The sequence below is a fragment of the Stegostoma tigrinum genome, chromosome 17, assembly GCF_030684315.1.
Source record: "Stegostoma tigrinum isolate sSteTig4 chromosome 17, sSteTig4.hap1, whole genome shotgun sequence".
In the NCBI taxonomy this organism is placed as follows: domain Eukaryota; kingdom Metazoa; phylum Chordata; class Chondrichthyes; order Orectolobiformes; family Stegostomatidae; genus Stegostoma; species Stegostoma tigrinum.
The window spans coordinates 38,155,936-38,178,294 of NC_081370.1; the positions used below are offsets into that span (position 1 = coordinate 38,155,936).

The 22,359-nt window shown below is 42.6% G+C and overlaps 1 protein-coding gene across 4 annotated transcripts in view; it reads right to left on the reverse strand.

Moving 5' to 3' along the window:
• Positions 1-18,749, reverse strand: part of btbd10b (BTB (POZ) domain containing 10b) — a 99,219-nt gene extending 80,470 nt beyond the window's left edge. The window contains exons 1-2 of one of the 4 annotated variants that reach the window (XM_048545272.2): positions 18,635-18,749; positions 2,711-2,872 (exon numbers count right to left, since the gene is read on the reverse strand). In XM_048545272.2, coding sequence (XP_048401229.1) covers positions 2,711-2,811 — 101 coding nt within the window. In that variant the 5' untranslated portion in view covers positions 2,812-2,872; positions 18,635-18,749. Of the gene's footprint in view, positions 1-2,710; positions 2,873-18,634 lie in introns of those variants that run through there. The other 3 variants (XM_048545273.2, XM_048545276.1, XM_048545274.1) reach the window with 3 other exon arrangements.
• Positions 18,750-22,359: the final 3,610 nt, after the last annotated feature.

The following is a 22,359-nucleotide window of genomic DNA, read 5'->3' on the forward strand; positions in this document are numbered from 1 at the left end:
AACTGGGGTAAGAAGAGGCAAGACCATGAAGGAATTTAAATAAAATAATTACAGGTTTTATGTAAGGCGTTTGGAGCTTGGAAGCCAATGTAGATTGGTAAAAACAGCCATTATTGATAAGCTGAAAAAGACATTTGAGACAGCTAGACAATAAAGAGAGAATTTCCATCCCGAGGCAAGGGGAAACGCAGGGCGGACGGCGTAGCAGCTGAATACTCTTGGGGAAAAGGATGTCACGTCAAGGAGTGAATTCAGTTCAGCGAAGGATGGATGGATGGATGGCTAAACAAACTGTGTGTCTGATATACTCCAGCCTGAGGGTCTACATCTGAAGAAAGCAAACGTAGGTCTACATCAGGAGATAACCACAATGGGAATGAGCAAGGCTTTTGCCGAGAGATAAAGATATCAGAGGTGGAGGGGAGGGAATGTTGAGCAATTGGTAGCTGCAGATATAATGCAGCTGGCTCATTTAGTCAGTGCTTGGTGATTAGCAACAATGACAACGTGGGTTAATTCCTTGCATTTACTTGGGGCCCAATTTTTCTATTTATCTCATTGTGATGTTACAGCATAATTCAGCTATGATTAGGAACCTAAGGATAAGGAGCATGCCACACGAAGAGCACAACAGCATGCATGAGAAATACTTGGTAGCTGTGTGGTGAGAGCTTGAATGTGTTAAGAAGAAGAATACTGCAGTAAATCAGAACTACAAGACGATCAAATAAACTGATCAAAAGCATTATGCCAAGGATGAAATCACAGCAGCAAGTAAAATGCATTAAATTCAAAAGTTCAAAGGACAGCCAGTAGATGTCATCTATTTGCATTTCCAGAAGGCTTTTGTTAAATAATGCAAGAGCCCATGGTGGTAGGGGCAAGGTTCTGGCACAGATAGAGGATTGGCTGACTGTCAGAAGGGTGACAATAGGGATAATGAGATCGTTTTCAGGATGGCAGCCAGTGAGCAGTGGTGTTCCAAAGGGATCAGGGTGTCTGAACTTCATCTATTCATGTTATATATTAACATGGATAAGGAACTGATGGCAATGTTGCTTAAGTTTGCAAATGACACAAAGAAAAGTGAAGTGACAGGTAGCGTTGAGGAGGGAGGGATATTGCAAAAGGACTTGGGCAGGCTAGAAGTGGGCAAAGAAATTGCAGAGGGATTATAATGTGGATAAGTGAAAGGTTACACACTTTGGTAAAAAGAATAGAGGCAAAGACTAATTTCTAAACAGGGAAAAACTTCAGAAATCTGAAGCACAAAGGGACTTAAAAGTTCTAGTCCAGGACTCTCAAAATTAATGTGCAGGTTCAGTTGGCATTAGGAAATCAAATGCAATGTTGGCATTCATTTTGAGACGGCTAGTTTTCTGCCTCATATCTAAGGAAGGGTCTGCTGTTCTTGGAGGGGGTCCAGTGGAGGTTTACAAGAATGATCTCAGGTATGAAGAGCTTGTCACATGAGGAGCGATTGAGGGCTCGAGTCTGACCTCAAAAGGAGTTTAGAAGGATGGGAGGGGATATGATTGAAACTTACAGAATACTAAGAGGCCTGAATAGAAAGGAGATGGAGAAGCTGTTTCCATTAGGAGGGACTGAGGCTGTGCCCTCAGGTTCCAGAGTTAAGGGACAACCTATTACAACTAAGATGAGAAATTTGCTTCAGCCAGAAACTGGTGAATCTGTGCAACTCATTGTTGCAAAGGGCTGTGAAGATCAAGTTGCTGAGTGTACTTAAGACAGAGATAGATAGATCCTCGAATACTAAGGGATCAAAGGTTACTGTGAGAAGGCAGGAGAATGGGTTGAGAAACATATTAGCCCTGATCAAATGGCAGAGCAGACTCGACAAGCCAAATGGCCTAATTCGGCTACTTTATCTTATGGTTTTGCATGCAAAAGTTAGGTTGTTTTTGAATCAAAAGTGGCAATAAAGAGAGTGACAGAGTCATTGGACATGAAACATTAACCCTGCTTCTCACTACAGATGCTGCCAGACCTGATTTCCTCCAGCACCTTTTGTTTGTGTTCCTATTTCTAGCATCCCAATTCTTTATTGGTACTGTTTCTTTTAAAAAAAGAGTGGGGGAGGGGTAATAAATTAGTCAAATAAAAGAACCTCCAAAGATGGATTGTGTTTTGAAGTATGAACCTAAAATAGAAGCACGAAGGTGGCAGATATATTGTAATCCATGACTGTTAACATTTTTAAAAATTCCACGCAATCTGCACAAGGATTGTGATTAATCTCACCTTTGATTATCCCAAAGAGTGTTGAAACAAATAACATAGAAAACTGTTCTCAATCAGGTCTGGCATTGGGAAACATGCATATAAGTTTCTGTGCAGTTTACTGTGGTAGTTTGCATAGGACAGGCACGGTAGGTGACAGATCCATTCCAGCGGGAAACATATGTTAATACTGTCATCAGATGGTGAAATAATACTTGGTTTAAAATACATTTGGCATTCACTTCAATGCTGCAAGTCAAAACGTTACGTTAAAATTTCTATGCCTACAATGGATTTTTATTTCAGGGCCTTCCTCAGACAATGGCCAAAATAACTCTTAAAAATTAGTTCCATTCAAACAACCTGTGCACATTGCCATCTTTCAAATGAGCTGATATATCAGGTGCACTGTTGTTCTAAAATAACATTCCAAAGGCCAAGATTGCAATGTTTGTAATCCCACACTTACCTGGAGTGCTTATAGAGTCTACGAGGCCTGTTGTGAGATCGCCGATCCCAATTTTCTGGATCACTAGAATTACTGTCATAAGGGTATGGCCGTGCAGCCATCCCACTCTAAAGGACCTCTGCTTTGCCGATGCCTTTAGTTGACATACAAGGCACTCATAACCTACAAGAAAGTATATACAGGTCTCCTATTATTAAAAATATTTCCAAAATGAATATTTTACATTAGTCAAAAGGCTGAATAAAGTTAAAGGTGGCCTTGTACAATAGCAATCGTTATGCATTTGACATAATTGAGAACAGATGACCAAGACAATTTTAAAAACGTTCACCATTTTAAATCTTACTTTCACCCATCCCCCTACAATATCAATGAACTTTGCCAATTTTCTCTTGTCCTTAGCTTTTATAATTTTGCAATGCTGATATGACAATTTCTACTTCAGTCTCTACATTTCATGCTTTCTTCCTGAATTCTGCCCACTGCTCTCTCTTTGGAAAAGAAAGAAAGAAATTGCACAACAACGCATCGACCAAATAGTCTCTCAAGCTTGCTCAAATAAACTCAGTACTATTTGTCCACTGTTGCAAATGTGAGGTGGCTAAGATTATTATATCTTATGTCAAGTTGGCTGGAGCCTAGGAGTTTCTCAGTTGACCAGAGATGCAAACCTAAGTCTCCATAGTGCCACTTCTGGCAGCAAAGTGCACTACATGATAATGAATTTACCCTCAAGCTGATGATGGTGAGCCACCTCTTGAACTACAACTGTCCATATGGTGCATGTACACCCACTGTGAACTTAGGGAGGGAATTAGAGGTTTATAAAAAAAAAAGCAGGCACAGAGGTCAAAATTTTAGCAAAGATTTATAGCTCTGATTTTAGAAGAGGTTGCTGGCTTGTTTTTGTTCAGATGTTCCGTCACCAGACTAGGTGACATAATCGGTGAGGCCTCCGAAGCCTCACTGATAACGTCACTGCGTATGGCGACAAAATGTCTGAAGGAAAACGAGCCTGCTTGGCGAGCAAGTCAACCACCTCACTGGCACAGAGTAAATTGCTTTTTCAGACAGCAGTTGCAGATACAACAGGCAAATTACCTTTTTGTGCTGTAACCGTTGTGCAATTATTACTTGACATAAAAGACTCATTTTACACTGTATCTCTTGTCCAAAACTTTAAATTTGGGACACCATGGCTTCTTGTTGTTGCCTGACATTTGTATGGAATGAATGTTACTTGCTGTAAATCACCGTAAACCTGAATATTATCCAGGTTTTGCTGCACGTTGGCGAGAGGTTGAAGAGGAAGGCCTCAGAATGACAAGTAGTGGGGAACAAATGCAACATCCTTCCATTCTTAGATCGATCAGTAAAACAAAAGGCAACAATATTGATCAGGACTTTGGAGAAGAAAAGCACACAATGCTTCAAATGGCATTTGAGGAAAGAGTGTTAGAAAGCATGCTCATAGTTAGGCCTGCACATTGCCCAGACTGCATTCTGAAAGGTTAAGTTTCCTATAAGACAGATGGAAACATTAGGAGTACAGCTACTAACAATAGTGTCTTGAATTAAAAGTACCTTTCCCAGTAAGTAATTACACTTGCAGGACAATAGATGGCAAGCAGCATAATTGCATACTAACCACCCACATCATTCCTGAGATCAAGTGACATTAAAACAAGTTTGCACAGAGTGATCTGTCCAATCCTTAATGTTTTAAAATGAGTAATCGTTTATCAGTCGATGTCTCAATGCAGCAAAATAAATTATTCTTTTTAAAAATTAACGATCAATATTTTCAAGTATAGCTGCTGATTCACACCTCAAACCAATCATTGTTCCCTCTTTATATTCAGAGATTAAACATGCCTCTTGACGTGTTCTTTCTGGAGTAATTATAAACCTGTAGGCTGAGAGACAGGTGCTAATGTTGGACATGGAGCAACTCTGTTTTACTTCAAAAGCCTCAAGGACTAACTTGCTTGGATCAGATGAATTCACACATACTGTTGAATAGTTGTGAAAACGTAATCTGTTGAATGCTGTATCAACTAAGCTGCAGGCAGTGCTGAATATTCTAAGTCGAACCAGAGGAATATTTCAGAGAATCACGAATGTTCTGCAAAATCCATAGCTACAAGATGATAATGGGCCTAAACATGTCAAACTCTCCTGTTGTAATATCACAAATAGTACAACATTTACTATGCCAATTGATACAGTAATGACACCAGAAATCATGTTTCAAAAGATCGTTATCTTCTATAGCAGCCCCCATAAAGCCAAATCTTCCCCAAGCTTGCAGAGTTAGGCGACATTACAGGAACAATGTCTTCTTGTTCCATGTCAGGAATCCAAATCCATTAGCAGATTTACATTTTCTGCTCAATTTGCCTCTACATCATCTGTGACCACATATTAGGGATTACCTTCACTTTCTTCTTGTTCCTCCCATCCCACTACTTGCTATCCCTTCTTCATTGCACAATAATTGAACGTTTAGTTGAATTCAGACTGTTTTCAGTGAGTTGGCATTTATGTGGAATGGACAAACTGGACGAAAAGGCTAATAATAAAATGTGAGGCTGGATAAACGTCAGCTTTTGTGCTCCTGAGATGCTGCTTGGCCTGCTGTGTTCATCCAGCCTCACATTTTATTATCTTGGATTCTCCAGCATCTGCAGTTCCCATTATCTCTGGACTAAAAGGCTGTTGGCCTTGAAGGCGCTTGTTTGATTGCAGCATGAACATGGGTAGTGGAGAAACCATCCACTGAACATCCCATTTTCAAACATTCTTTTTGGGGTGCGGGAAGGGGAGGATATCCATATGTAGCTAGCAGGATTTGAACTCGCTAGGAAAAGATTTCAAGCTGTGTCTTTAATATTCTGCGGCTAACACTTTCATTTATGAACTAGAATGGTGTCACTTCAAGTCCCAATCCTGGGCTCGAGTGCAAACATCCAGATAGATACTCCACTGCAGTAGCGAAGGTTGTCTGCAACTTTGGCAGGGCTGTCTTTCAGATGGGACGTCGTCTAGGCTCTCAGCTGAATGCAACCTGGTGCTGTTTTGAAGAAAGAATGCAGCAGTTACATTCGGTGTCCTGGTTAATATTTACCCCTTGATTAATGCAAGAAATTTATGTAACTTGTACACGTGTGTGTAAATTATATTCCAGTTTCTTATATTACATCATTGACTACACTTCAAAAGAATTTCAATGGCTCAAAAACACCTTTTAGGATATTCTGTAGTCATTAAAGTCATGTACAATTCAAAGACCCTGAGGCACTTGTGACAATGTCAATGGCCATAAGTGGAGGCTGAAAGTACTCACTCCTGTCATGATTCTGCCTCCTGTAGAGATGATGGGCATTTCTAGGTTCATTTACTTCAGGGGCCAGTCAGCTGGACATTACCTTCATTTCCCAGATTCAAGACACATGTGAGCAAGACCAGGAAGTTCTTATGTTCATGTTTATACTTCTTATTCAGGGACTGGATCATTACTAATAAAACTTACAATTCAAGTTCTGCATCTGTCTGAGTTTCATTTATCCATTTTAAGTTTAAGAGTTAATACAACAACTACCACGGGCAGAAGTGTTTAAGAGGAATATGGGCCAAATGCTGGCAAGCGGGCACTACATCAGTTTAGATTATCTGGTCGGCATGGACGAATTGGACCAAAGGGTCCGTTTCCAATTTACAAGACTATGACTAAACAATTTTAGCCTCCGTGCTTCAGGGAAAAGCTTCCGGCATATCGTAAGTAAACAGAGTTTACATTCAACTTCTCCTGTTACCCACCTCCTTTCCACCTTATCATGGACTTTCCCCTTGTTCTTCCATTCTCCCGCCTCTCTCTGATCCTAACTGTTTAAAATCTTAACTTCTCTAGCTTTTTATCTTTCAAATGAAACCAAAATCAACTTGAAACAAACACGGTTTCTCTTGTCAGGGATGCTGCCTGACCTGTCAAACATATCTAACAGTTTCTGTTTTATTTCAGATTTCCAGCATAATTGAAACACTTAATAGCATCAGAAATAAGGGCTGCAGTAGATCATTTGACCCTTGATGGAATTATGATATATCAACAGGGTGATGGCTCAACCTCAGCTTCAAGTCCATATTCTATCCCCACATCACTCAATTCTCTTAGAATCTGAAAATCTGTTAATGTTGAATATGCTCAGCAGCTGAGCATCCACAGCTTATACGTATATAGCGCAGAATTGCTTTGAGGTGTAAAATTTTTTTGAACATTTGGTTTCATTAATTTGCCACACACACTTACTAACTGATCTCCCCAAACATAGTTTTGATATCCCAGACAGATTTTTGAAATCTACCAGGACAAAACTAATTTCAGTATGGTGTAGAAGGACATAGGAACATTCTAATTAGGAGCGAGAAAAGGTCACTCAGCTCCTCCAGCCTGTTCTGTGATTTCATAAGGTCAGAAGTCAGAAATCAGACAACATCAAGTTATAGCCCATCTGGTTCATTTGAAGTCACAATCATTAGGGGTAGCGCTCCAAAAGCTTGTGATTTCAAATAAACCTGTTGGACTATAACCTGGTGTTGTCTGACTTCTGACCTTGTCCATCCCAGTCCAACACCACCACCTCCACATAATGCGATTGAATAAGGTCGCGGCTAATCAAATGACCCCATATTCCCACCTATCTCTGAGAACCTTTCACCCTCTTGCTTATCAAGAATCTACCTACCCATGCATTCAAAATAATTCAAGGACTCTGCTTCTATGACCTTTATAAGAGGACTTCCAATGATTCATAACCCTGAGGGGAAAAAAAATTGCCCTTACTTCTTTCTTAAATGGCAATCACTTGCTTTCAGTGTGGAGCTGGAGGAATACAGCTGGTCAGGCAGCAGAGGTTTCCAAAGAAGGGTCCTGACCTGAAACGTCAGCTTTCCTGATCCACTGATGCTGCCTGGCCTGCTATGTTCCTCCAGCTCCAGCATCAGCGGTTCTTTCTCTCTCTCACTTATTTTAAGTGATCCCTTGATCTAGATTCTCCTAGAAAATGACTTATCCTTATATGCATCATCAAGACCCCTTAGGATCTTCTATATTTCAATCACATTACTTTTTGGTCTTCTAAACTCCAGAAAAAAAAACAGCTATCCTCACTACCTTTTCCACCTAAAAAAGGGTGTAAATGCTTAGGTTGAATTAAGTAAAGGAGATCATAATGCGGATATAACTGAAGCATTGTCGTCTTCAACTTTACAAATCCCCTCTCAAATAACAAAAATATTTTATTAACTTTCCTAAACCTTCATACTAACCTTTTGCAGTTCATGGACAGTCCAGATCTATTTGCAAATCAGAGTTTTGTAAGTCCCAACAATTTACATAATAAGCTACATTTTTATTCTTCCTGTCCAAATAAACTTTTTCTCATTATCCCACTTACACTCAATTTGCCAAAATCTTTTTCACTCAACTTATTTATAACTTTTTGTTATCTCTTGGACACTTTAAAGTTACTTTCTGACCTGTAGCAACAAATTTAGGAACACATGCATTCAGTCCCTTCACCTAAGTCATTTATATAAATTCAGAAATAGAGACACCTGCACTAATCCTTGTTATGTCCAGTCAACCAGAAAATGACCCATTTATGCCAACTTCCTGTGAGCTAGCCAAACTTCTACACATGCCAATATGAATATTGTGCAGATGGTAGCATATTTTCTGCATTATCCTTTGATGTGGAACCTTATCAAATACCTTCTGCAAATCCAATGGGACACTGCATCCACGCTTTATCCACACATACTGCCTCACAGATTCACAAGAAAATGATTGAACATGTCATCTCTTCAACAGAACTATGCTTACTCTGTCTGATCATCTGCAGGGCTCACTTAACTCAGTTGGTTGGATGGCAGTTTTACAATTCAGAGTGATGCCAACAGGATGGTTTCCATTCCCACACTGGCTACCATGAAGGGTCCTCATTCTCAACTTCTCCCCTTGCCCTGAGACATGGCTACCTGCAGGTTAAAACATCGCCAGTCATGTATTTCTAATGAGAAAGCAGCCTATGGTTACCACAGGACAATGGTGGCTCTACCTCGCCCAATATAAATTTATAATTATCATAGTTAGGAAAATTAAACTATTATTAGTTTCTCAACTTGCGAGAGATGTTAAGCTAACTGATCTGTGGTTACTTCTTTCTACACCCCCTTCATTCAAATATGGAAGCATTTGCTGTTTTCCAATCTATTGGTACCGTACCCAGCTTTAAGAAATTTGGAAAAAATATAACTAACAGAAGAATTAACTCACTAACCATTTCTTTAAAGATTGTGGAATGAAGTTCTTCAGGACTCTAGGAACTCAGCAGCCTACAGTGCCAATAATTTGCTCAGCACTACTTCTCAGATTATAACTTTGAGTTCCTCCTCCTCCTGTGTCCCTAATTTACAGCTATTTCTGGAATTTCACTTGTTTCCTCTATAGTGAATGAATATGGATGCAAAGTATCAACACAATTCATTTTCCATCTCATGTTCCATGAGCTCCCCAAGTTCACTTTCAACAGGGCCATACTTACTGTGTAGACTCTTTTCCTTACTAAATGTCTACCAAAACTATCTGTTCCTCTATTTCTAGCTTTTTCCTGCATTCTATTTTCTCTGAATTCCTACCCTATCTTGTGGAATTTTCTGATTTAATTTTTTAGTTAACCACCTATGACAGGGCCTCCTTTGCAATGTTTCTTTCTCATTGTGATGTATTTACTGGGCACTGATCTAGAGATTTGATCGCCATCTTTCAGGTTCTACTTCATAATTTGGTGCCCAGACCTTCATACTGATCATGAAGAACATTGTTTCTTGCCCTGCCTACATCATAGCTATCTATATGGATGACAACTGGAACCTGCTCTCCTATTTTACGTTCCTCTCCAGCCCTGAGCAAATGTCTCAAACCCTAAAACCAGTCGTGCAACAGAGCCATCTAGACTCTCTCTCCTTGCTACAAAAAAAGTATCAATCCCCTTACAATATGGCCCCCTAATATTATGAAATTCCATTTTGCTCCCTACAGTTGAATGGCTTTTAAGTGCCACACTCAGTTTGCTCATCTATCCTGCAGCCCTCATTTTCATTCAATAAAACTGAAAGAACTTTAAACCTAATGAATATTTGCAAAGACCAAGGCTTCTGCATTCCCATCTTTTGGTTTCTCTCATCTGCCTGATTTGAAGTCAATTACCAATCAGGGTAAGGATGATATAAGTCAGAAGAATTTATCCTAATGTGTGAGAGAGTGCCTCCTGGATTAAAATGCCCAGATAAACATTCCCCTTCCCCTATGTGTCGTGGTGTCTGTAGCTCAGTCTCCAACTCAAGAACTCTGAGCCAAAGCTGCTCAAAGCCTCAAACACTCAATGGAAGCACGTTTGTCCTGAATCACACTAACATCCAGGAGCACACAACACAACCAAGTAGCTAAAGACACTTCCAAATCTAAATTAAAGAGAGGCTTCACAGCAAGCCAATAATTTAACTGGCACTTGCTGTTCTAGGATTTCAGTATTTGAACAATAAAATAACTTGTTGCAGTGACAAAAATAAATCAATCATTCAGAAAAATTATTTTTTGAAACATTTGCAAACCAACAAGGACATTCTATGAAAATTATTAATTTCTCAGGGTGAGCTTCTGGTAGTTTCTCCCATCACATTTTATATCAGAACATCACCTCAGAAACTAGCCAATAGTTACTGGGAGGAATCAACAGCCCCTCTCTTCCTCGTAACAGATGAAAATGTAGTGTTAGGATGTTGTGTGTATCCTCCAACATCAGCTTCAGGCTGATAAACACCTGTGTAACACTCCATTGCTATTTTGAGCAAATTATACAATTAGAAAGCACCAAGAACACAGACCAGCTCAATTTTGTAATCCTAATCTTGAATTAAGATTGTGGTTTTGTTTTATTCATTCACAGGATATATACATTGCAGGCTGGGCCAGCATTTATTGCCCAGAGGGCAGTTAATAGTGAACCACATTGTAGACAAAACGATTATAAGCGAGAAAAGAAAACATTTCAAACGAAACTTCTCAGCAACTAAGGTATGACAAGTTTCAAATTTTGAAATGAGGAATGTCCATGTCTATTGTGTGCATACTCAGACCCCTTGACATCTTGATCAATTTTCAATTCCTCTCAAGCACAAACAATACCTACTTTCATCTCTAACCTATTACTGTCTCTACTCCAAATCAGCCCAACTGCTGCTGAAATCTTAATTTATCCAAACACTTCCAGATTCGATCAATATTCAGTTTGCTACCCTTAAAAATTATATGAACTGTCACCAGTTCAAAACTTTGCTATCCACATCTATTCTGCCAATTACAAAGAGCTACCCAAGATTAAAGTTTTGTCCTTGTAATAAAATCGAACCTCAGTCTCGCTCGTTCCACTGTGAAAACTCTTCAATCTTGAACTCCTGTCTTTTGACAACATCCTTCCCCATCCCTCATAACACTACCTACAGCTACACCTTCAGCAATCACACTTCTTGCTGCTACGATTGCCTTTGTTTGCCACCTACCCCTTTGCATGCTCCTGATTGGTTGCAGAGATAGACTTTCAGTCACCTTCCATGGCATCATCTTCAACGTAGCACCAGATACTTCCATGAATCTCGAATACAACAGGTGGCCCATGACCGGTGCAGGGAGGAATATCAGCACATGTTTGTACATGGACATCTGAGTTTACAAGTGTTGGGGGGAGTAAGACAATTTATTTGGGAAAGTGACAGAATGAGAGAGGGGGCAAGGGTGAGAGCACAAAGGATCAAAAGTGTGGAGTGGGAGATTGCGGGAGAGAAAACATGAGCGAGTGTGAGAAAGAGTAAGCAGGGAAGAGAAAGTATATGGGAGCAAGGGCTGGAGGGAGAAAGGGTAGGGCAAAGTGCATGCATGCCCTCAGACTGAGCGAACATGACATACCCAACTTTCCCTCCCTCCACATCCTCAAACAAATATCCACATAATGCAGGTTGACAAGGAGGAGCATGAAGCCTATGAAGTTCCCCAAATGGCCATGAGGAATTCATTTTGTTGATAAACAAATATTCTCAAATAGATGAGGCTAACAAAACTTTAAAGCTGACTAAAATAAGGAAACATCTTGCATGACTGTCCTTTGTGGGTAAACTACTGCAACAAGTTGTAGCAAACTACCCGCCTGAAAAATTTTGGGCAACATTTCAAATGTGATATTCCAGCTTCACAAATGGTAGGCCACAAAAAAAAGTATTTCCTTCCCTTATGGGATATGGGCATTGTTGTCTGGAACAGCGTTTATTGCCCATCCTTCGGTGCCCTTGAGAAGGCAGTAGTGACCTTTTTCTTGAACTGTAGTCCATTTATGTCACTATACCGACAATGCCATTAGCAAAGCAATTCCAGCATTTTAAAACAGCTATACATTTCCAAATCAGGATAGGGAGTCGCTTGGAAGGGAACTGGTAGGTGGTGTTCTCACGCATCAGTTGACGTCAAACTTTCCTGCTCGGCCTGCTATGTTCATCCAGCTTCACACCATGTTATCTCAGCATTTCATTATAGTCCTATCTTGTGCCGTGTAAATGGTGGATGGGTATTAGTGAATCAGAAAGTGAGTTATTTCCTGCAGGATTCCTAGTCTCTGACCTACTTTTGTAGGAATCATATTTATCTGGCCTAGACCAACTCAATTTCTGGTCAGTTTTAACCCAAGACGTTGATAGTGGGAGATTCAGTGATGATAATGCAATTGAATATCGGGTGGTATTGGTTACATTCTTTCTTGTTGGAGATCTTTCCTGAAGTGGCACGAATGACACTTACTTGTCAGCCCAAACCCAAATGTTGCTACAATTGAAAATGGACTGCCTCAATATGAGGAGCTGTGAATGACACTGACTATTTGGCAATCAGTGAAGATACTCACTTTTGACCTTATGTGGAGGGAAGACCATTCGTGAAGCAGTTGAAAGTGGTTGGACCTAGCATACTACTTCGAGGGACTCCTATAGAAACGTCCTAGAGCTGAAATGACTGTCTACCAATTACCACAACCACATTCATGTGTGGTAGGTATGACTGGCAGACAGTTTTCTCAAATTTCCAAGGGCTCTACTTTTGCTAGGGCTCCTTGATGGCAAACATGGTCAAATACAGCTTTGATATCAAGGGTAATCACTGTCACTCTGTGGAATTCTTTTGGTCAAGCTTAAACCAAGGCTGTAATACGGTCAGAAGCAGAGGGTGGCCCTGGCAGAGCTCAAACTGCACCTCTGGTTATTAACGGGTGCTACCTGATAACTCTATCGATGACACTTTCCATTATTTTACTGATGATCAATAGTAGACAAGTGAGGTAACTCTGGGTTGGATTCATCCTGTGCGTGTACAGGACATACTTGAGGCATTTACCACACGTCAGGTAGTTGCTACTATTATACCTGTATTGGAACAGTTAGGCTAGGGTAGTGCAAAGTTCTAGAGCACAAGTCAGTATTATTGCTACAATTTTAAGGATATATATCCGATGCAGTATAAAATGCCTTCGACTGTTTCTTGGTATGTTTGGAAGTGAAATGAATTAGGTGAGGATGACACCTACGATGCTATGGTCCTCCAGAGGAGATGAAGATGGATCACCTACTTGGCACTTCTGGCGAAAGATTGTTACAAATGCTTCAGCCTTATGTCTTGCACTAACATTTTGGGCTTCTCATCAGTGCAGATGAAGGCATTTGTGGAGCTGGCTCCTCCAGTAATTTATTTTTATTTTTCACCACCGTTCATGACTCATGTGGCAGGATTGCAGGGTTTAGATCTGATCTGTTGATTGTGGATTCACTAAGCCTTGTTTATCACGTGCTGTTTGGCAACAAGTTGCATCTTTACCAGGTTGACATCTCACTTTTAGATATGCCTAGTGATTCTCTTAGAATGCCCTCCTGCACTCTTCACTGAATCCTTTGACTTGCCATAGCAACCTGCATTTATGGTGAAAATACTTAGCATAACAAAATGTCCCAGAAACAATTATTAGACAAAAATCAGACACCTAGTCCTTAGAAGGAGATATCAGCACAGATTCCTAAAAGCTTGGTCAAAGAGGGAGGTTTATGGAGTATTGTAAGTGATGAGAGTGATACAATAAAAAGACAATATGCAGCTAAGCCACTGTTAAAATAAAGACACTGAGGATTTGAACAAAAGGATAAATGCATTGTAAATAAATCACTTCTGTCCATAGATCATCTATAGAATTTGTAGTGACAAAACATGCCATCAAAATTCAGAGCACTTCATAACACTACTGGTGAAGAAATACATTGAAAGTGGCTTATTGTTGCTATGTCAGCAAACTTATTACTTGCCATTTACACTTTTGGATTTAGTTTATCAGCAATGAGCATTTAATTTTGTGTGTACAGAGACTCACAATCCTGACCAGAGAGCAAACAGAATTTGTTGTGGTAGCATTGCAAAAGTTCCTTCACAATTTTAATCCCTCCATGTAAATGCAGTCAAAGTATATCCTGCAATGGTTTCTCTTCCTTCCCTATTGCCTCTGTTGTCCCCTAAGAATTGATCCTCAACCTTTGCTATTCTTCACCTACATGGTCTCCTTCAAAATTATCAGTTTACACATCTGTACTGATGATCACATGCATGGTCACACCAGTGCCTCTCTCAATTTTCCAATGTCTTTAAATTATCAAATTGCTTATCAGACAACCAAGGCAAGAAGAGAAATTTTCTCCAATCACATACTGGGAAGATCTGCTCCACATTCTGTTTCTTAAGACTCCCAACGTCACAGATCTGAACAGGGGTGAAGACTACTCATATTGGACACAGAATGTTAACTGTTTCTCTCTTCAAAGATGCTGCCAGACTTGAGTTTCTCCAGTATTCCCTACCCTTGTTACAGAAGCAGAGTTTTGCAGCACGATGGGAGGGCCTTTGACCTTACCACGGCTATGCTGGTCATCATCTACTTTAGACCCATTTCTCAGCACTTGTTTGCTACGTTGCTTTAAGAGATAATCTGAATACTTCATAAATGTTGTGATAGTTCACACTGTGTTTGAGAGACCCAGATACATTGAGTGAATTCTTCTTTCAATCACTTCTAAATGTCCTGCTTTTGACCTTAAATCTAGGACCAATGGAAATTATTGCCTCCACTAAGGGGAATTGTTTATTTTTCCTATCTACTCCCCTTATTATTCTGTACACCTCAATGAAGTTTCCCCCCAACACCCCCACTCCACCATCCTTCTCTGCTCCAAGCAAACCAACCACAGCCTGTCTTGTCCCTCTTAGTTGAAATATTCCTGGCCAGGCCACAGCCTGTTTAAGCTCTTCCGCAATCCAATCCTCCCTACAGGGTACCAACTAAAACTGCACGCAGTGATAAAGCTGTGGCCTAACTAACATCTTATGCAGCTCATCATCTCTAACTTTTCAGGATTAAATTCCATTTGCAACTGTTCTGACAAGCCTGTCTTTGCGGCCTTCTAGTCTAAGGTCTTCCTCCTACTTATTCACCGCACTAGCAATTTTATCGTCGCAAACTCTCAATCTCTTCATTCATATCTAGATCATTAATGTAGACCAGAAACAGCGACAAACCCAGCTCCAAACCCTGCGGAATGCCTCTGGATACGGGCTTCCAACCATCACCATCTGCCTCCTTCATTACTCCTCAGATACTGAAGCAATTCACGTTCAAATGCAGCAAGATCTGGGCAATCAACTTTGGGCTGACAAATGGCAAGTAACATTCACCCTCAGCTCCTTTTCTTCCCCCATCACCAAAAGAAGTGCCTGCAAAGACCATCTCCAACAAGACTCCATTTCCACTTGACATAACAATCACTCAAGCTCCCACAACAAACATCTTGAGGGTGAGTGATTATTATGTCATTGAATGTCAAGTGGAAATGGAGTCTTGTTGGAGATGGTCTTTGCAGGCACTTCTTTTGGCCATTGACCTTCAACTCAACTGGATGAGTCATGAATACTGAGACTCCAAGAGCAGGTCAGGTGTTAGGGATCCTGCAGGAAATAGCTCACCTCCATTCTCCATACAGCATACTAACACTTGTCTGAATAAGTACCACTCCGTCAACACTTAACAAGCTTCACACCAACCAGGCCAAAGCAAGCCCTTGACTAGCACCTCATGTACAAACATCCACTCCCTGCACCATGTGTATTCAGTATTAGTACCGTGTACCATGACAAGATGCACATTAGAAATTCACCAGGCCCCTTAGACAGCATCTTCCAAATCCATGGAGAACTACTATCAAAAAGAGGAGCATTAGATGCATGGGAACACCACCACCTTTAAGCTCCCCTTTAAGCTCCCCTCCAAGCCACTCACCATCCTGACATCTCAAGCAGCACAGAAAAGGCCCTTCTGTCCATTGAGTCTGCATTGATCTAACTACGACAAAAGATGTGCTGATCCTAGTTCCCTCCACTTGTCCCATATCCTTGAATGTCAGTGCTCTTCCAAACGCTTTTAAAAGGTTGCACAATTTCCATTTTCCACTACCTTCCCAGGCAGTGCATTCCAGATTCCCAGAGTAAAAAAGTACTTTTTTCCCCCCAAATTTGCTCTGAATCTCCTGTCCTAAAAACTGTGCTCTTGTGATTGACCCCTCAACCAAGAGGAACAGCTGCTCTCTATTCACCCTGATGTATCCCTCAATCTTACACACTTCAAAATCATAGTCACCCCTCTGCCGTCTTGGATGTAAAGAAAACAATCCAAGCTTGTCTCATCTTTCCTTATAGCTCAATTCCTCCATCCCAGATAACATCCTGACTAATCTCCTCTGCACCTGCTCAAGCACTATCACATCCTTCCTGTAGTCAGGTGATGAGAACTGCAGACAGTGCTCCAGCTGTGACCTAACCAATACACCATATAACTCCAACACTACCTCCTCACTCTTACACTCATGCCACAACTGATGAAAGCCAATGTCCCATATGCTTTAACTATCCTAATCACATGCTTTGCCAACTTCAGAGACCTGTGAATAATTACACCAAGTTCATACCGTTCCTCTAAGCTACCCAGTGTCCCAGCATTCATTAAACACTCCCTCATCGGGTTTCTTCTTCCAAAGTGTATCACCTTGTACTTGTCAGGGTTAATTGCCATCTGCCACTGGTATGCCTATCTGACCAACCAATGCCTTCCTGTAACTTACAACCACATTCTTTGCTATGAACCACTACCAATCTTGGTGTCTTCTGCAAATTGCAAGTACGTTTCTGGTTTTTCAGTGTTGCTTGGTCACAGACCTGGAATTCACTCCCAAACAGCCATGTAGATGTACTTACACCAAATGAACTGCAGCAGTTCACAACAGTAGCTCACCACCACTTTTTCAAGAGCAACAAATGCTTACTCAGCCAGAGAGATGCACATCTTTTGAATAAAGTAAATTAAACCAATTTCCCCGTCTGTCACAGCAGCCCTCATCCAAGACTGTGGATTCACTCAATTTTAAGCTAACTAAAACGTTTTCCCTCAGTTGCGATTTGTTCAAACATACCATAGGCCTCTTTGCTGCGTTCCATTCTATGGTCAGAATGTGTGTTGAGGGACATAATTCAGCTCTCATTAATGCAGATGAGAAATACAATTTAAAACTAAACTACATCTTCTAGCTGTACAAATAGCTGGTCACTAAGGTCCATAATGGGTCCACTTTTTCACTAATTACTCTCTTGCCTTGAAACACATAACATATTTACTTTAGTTTACCGAATGTTTTCTCCTAGTCCCTCAGCTTTCATAAGTTCTTTTAATTCTCCATACTTCCTACATACCTCTAGTGCTTCTTATGTCTCAGCCTTAGAGATTAATGCAACTTACGGAAGAGCCACAAAGGAAGAGGAACATTAGACAATCATAACTAACCTTTTACTTTAACAGTCAATCCCTATATCCACCAATTCCCTGAAGGAGCATCTACAACTCCAAGGAACAGTATTCAAAATATTTGCAGCCATTTGCATGAAGAAATTCTGCCTCATCTCAGTCCCCTCCTCCCATCCAAAAACTGTATCTCCATGTTCTAGATCTTCAGCCCAGAGAAATCACAGTCGTCAGCGTATACCCTACAGGTAACTGGACAAATATTTGAAGTGGAAGCATTTGCAAAACTGTAGTGAAAGAATTGGACTGACTAGATAGCCCATGAGAGAAGCCAAAGGAACTGCAGATGCTGTAAGTGAGAAACAAAAACAGAAGTTGCAGGGAAAGCTTAGCAGGTCTGGCAGAATCTGTGGAAAGAAATCAGCGTTAACGTTTAAAGATGAGTGACCCTTGAGAGCTCGTTCTGAAGGGTCACCGGATTAGAAGCGTTAACTCTGACTTCTCTGCACAGACCTGCTGAGCTTTTCCAGCAACTTCTGTTTTGGTAGACAAACAGGAAGCTGAAGAAACTCAGCAAGCCACGCGGCATCTGGAGGAAAGGAGAAGTCAATGTTTCGGGTATTACCCTTCCTCAGAACTGTTTATAGTAGACCGTTTGAGAAGCTAGCACGGGAACAAACGGGCCGAACGGATGCCTCCTTTACTTATTCCCTCTTTCAAGGAGATTAACTCCTCCATGTCGACGAGCTTGAGTTCCCCCGAGGCCGCAGCCGTTGGAACCTAAACCATCGTCAGCGGCTGGAAGAGCTGCAGCCGACACGAAACAAACAGCCCGCCCGCTGACTTACTGAAGGGCGAGTTGGAGCCGGGGAACGGCAATACTTCCTTCGACCCCCCACCCACAGTATACAAAAGACGCAGGGCTCGAGCAGCCAAGACTTACCCGCCGGCTCCAGCTCTCAGATTTACTCCCATCACAAGCACCGACAGGTCAAAACAGGCCCGAGCTCACAAAATCTCGCGACGGTCCTGCCGGCGCGCCTGCGCATTGCCGCCACGGTGACCCCGATCTTCAGAGCTGCGCCTGCGCCTAGTGTGGTGAGCGCCCACGGAGGAGGGTTTCCTTCTGGAACTTCCGGAATCGTTGCAGTCAGGACGTCACATTGATTTAATTCATTGCTGCCATAAGTACCGAGAAACAGTGAAAAGTATAGTTTTGCGTGTTATACAGGCAGATCACACCAAAGTGCGTCAGGATAATTGAACAGAGTACAGAATATAGTGTAAGAGAGATAATGGGAACTGCAGATGCTGGAGAATTCCAAGATAATAAAATGTGAGGCTGGATGAACACAGCAGGCCAAGCAGCATCTCAGGAGCATAAAAGCTGACGTTTCGGGCCTAGACCCTTCATCAGAGAGGGGGATGGGGGGAGGGAACTGGAATAAATAGGGAGAGAGGGGGAGGCAGACCGAAGATGGAGAGAAAAGAAGATAGGTGGAGAGAGTATAGGTGGGGAGGTAGGGAGGGGATAGGTCAGTCCAGGGAAGATGGACAGGTCAAGGGGGCGGGATGAGGTTAGTAGGTAGGAAATGGAGGTGCGGCTTGGGGTGGGAGGAAGGGATGGGTGAGAGGAATAACAGGTTAGGGAGGTGGAGACAGGCTGGGCTGGTTTTGGGATGCAATGGGGGAAGGGGATGAGCTGGGCTGGTTGTGTGATGCGGTGGGGGAAGGGGAGATTTTGAAGCTGGTGAAGTCCACATTGATACCATTGGGCTGCAGGGTTCCCAGGCGGAATATGAGTTGCTGTTCCTGCAACCTTCGGGTGGCATCCTTGTGGCACTGCAGGAGGCCCATGATGGACATGTCATCTAAAGAATGGGAGGGGGAGTGGAAATGGTTTGTGACTAGGAGGTGCAGTTGTTTATTGCAAACCGAGCGGAGGTGTTCTGCAAAGCGGTCCCCAAGCCTCCGCTTGATTTCCCCAATGTAGAGGAAGCTACACCGGGTACAATGGATACAGTATACCACATTGGCAGATGTGCAGGTGAACCTCTGCTTAATATGGAAAGTCATCTTGGTGCCTGGAATAGGGGTGAGGGAGGAGGTGTGGGGGCAAGTGTAGCACTTCCTGCAGTTGCAAGGGAAGGTGCCGGGTGTGGTGGGGTTGGAGGGCAGTGTGGAGCGAACAAGGGAGTCATGGAGAGAGAGGTCTCTCCGGAAGGCAGACAAGGGCAGGGATGGAAAAATGTCTTGGGTGATGGGGTCGGATTGTAGATGGCGGACGTGTCGGAGGATGATGCGTTTTATCCGGAGGTTGGTGGGGTGGTGTGTGAGAACGAGGGGGATCCTCTTTGGGCGGTTGTGGCGGGGGCGGGGTGTGAGGGTTGTGTGGCGGGAAATGCGGGAGACGCGTCAAGGGCGTTCTCAACCACTGCGGGGGTAAAGTTGCGGTCCTTGAAGAACTTGGACGTCTGGGATGTGCGGGAGTGGAATGCCTCATCGTGGGGGCGGAGGCGGAGGAATTGGGAATAGGGGATGGAATTTTTGCAGGAGGGTGGGTGGGAGGAGGTGTATTCTAGGTAGCTGTGGGAGTCGGTGGGCTTGAAATGGACATCAGTAACTAGCTGGTTGCCTGAGATGGAGACAGAGAGGCCCAGGAAGGTGAGGGCTGTGTTGGAGGTGGCCCAGGTGAACTTGAGGTTGGGGTGGAAGGTGTTGGTGAAGTGGATGAACTGTTCGAGCTCCTCTGGGGAGCAAGAGGCGGCGCCGATACAGTCATCAATGTAATGGAGGAAGAGGTGGGGTTTGAGGCCTGTGTCGGTGCGGAAGAGGGACTGCTCCACGTAACCTACAAAGAGGCAGGCATAGCAGGGCCCCATGCGGGTGCCCATGGCTACCCCCTTTGCCTGTAGGAAGTGGGAGGCATCGAAAGAGAAGTGGTTGAGGGTGAGGACGAGTTCGGCTAGGTGGATGAGGGTGTCGGTGGAGGGGGACTGGTCGGGCCTGCGGGACAGGAAGAAGCGGAGGGCCTTGAGGCTATCTGCATGAGGAATACAAGTGTATAGGGACTGGACGTCCATGGTGAAAATGACGTGTTGGGGGCCAGGGAATTGGAGGTTCTGGAGGAGGTGGAGGGCGTGGGTGGTGTCACGGACGTAGGTAGGGAGCTCCTGGACCAAATCTCACCCATCCCTTCCTCCCATCTCAAGCCGCACCTCCATTTCCTACCTACGAACCTCATCCCACCTCTTTGACCTGTCCGTCTTCCCTGGACTGACCTATCCCCTCCCTACCTCCCCACCTATACTCTCCTCTCCACCTATCTTCTTTTCTCTCCATCTTCGGTCCGCCTCCCCCTCTCTCCCTATTTATTCCAGAACCCTCTCCCCATCCCCCTCTCTGATGAAGGGTCTAGGCCCGAAACGTCAGTTTTTGTGCTCCTGCGATGCTGCTTGGACTGCTGTGTTCATCCAGCTCCACACTTTGTTATCACAGAATATAATGTAAAATGCTTTTGAGAAGGTGTAAGGCCCATAGTGTCTCCGCTGGCTTATCCAATGACCATTAATACCTCTTGCCAATCTCCAACATTTTCTCCTTGCACCCTCTTTCTATCCAACCACCCAATGTCCTCTTGAATGCCTCAACTGAAACTGCCTATTTCACACTTCCAGGCAGTGCATTCCATTTCCTAACTACTTGCTGAGTGTAAAGATTTTCCTCATTTCATTGCACCGCTTTCAGTCTATGCCCTAGTGTTATTTTCCTTCTCCAACTGGGAACAGTGCCTATGGTCGCAATTGAGGACCAGGGTGAACTGGTGAGGGAAGAAGAGATGGTTACATTGCAGTCAGTGCAAAACTGGGGCTGGTGATGGTCAAGGTCTCCTTGAGGGAGAGGAGAATGAGGAGGATAATCGGGGCAAGACTTCTCATACTAATTCTGTTCGTTCTTCTGTAATTCTGCACAATTGGCTCCTCCCAATGTGATAACAAACTTCACTGTCACACCCACTGTATCCTCCCCACCACACCAATTCTATCCACCAGGCTCCACTGATAAGACATAACATTAGTTTGTCAGCAGCAAGCTGTGTATTTTGTGTCTTAAGTTGGTCCTCACCCAATGTTAACAGGAATCTCATCAGGGGACCATTTTTCACTTTCAAGGCCTGCAGTTAATGATTGGTCCGGCCTCTACATCTTCCATCTCTTGGCACTCTGTCCCCTGTCAGGGTTGCTTGAAGTGTTCCCATTACCTCAACACCAACTCTTTTCCCTTCTCCCAACTCTCTTCTTGTCAACTGTGACAATCTTGATATCGTTTTTGACCCTGAGGTGAGATTAATTTTACCTCAGGGGTCATGAATTTCAATATCTTGACCTGTTTTTTGGTCTTTCCTGCCTGTCATAGGTTAAAGTTCATGGCTTTACGCAGCTGAAAGTAGAGGTAAATATCTTAAAATGAATTCTTGCATCACTTCTCATTGAATAATTGTAAAAATGCCAGGAGTATTACAGAATCCACTCACAAAGTTTGCTTCAGACTTTTTTTAATGTTTCTGAGCATTTTTTTCTTCAGGATTGCAATAAGGTGACATCTATATCCTTGCGAATGAACATTAACAAGCTTTATTTAACATAACTGTTCCCACAACATTGTAAG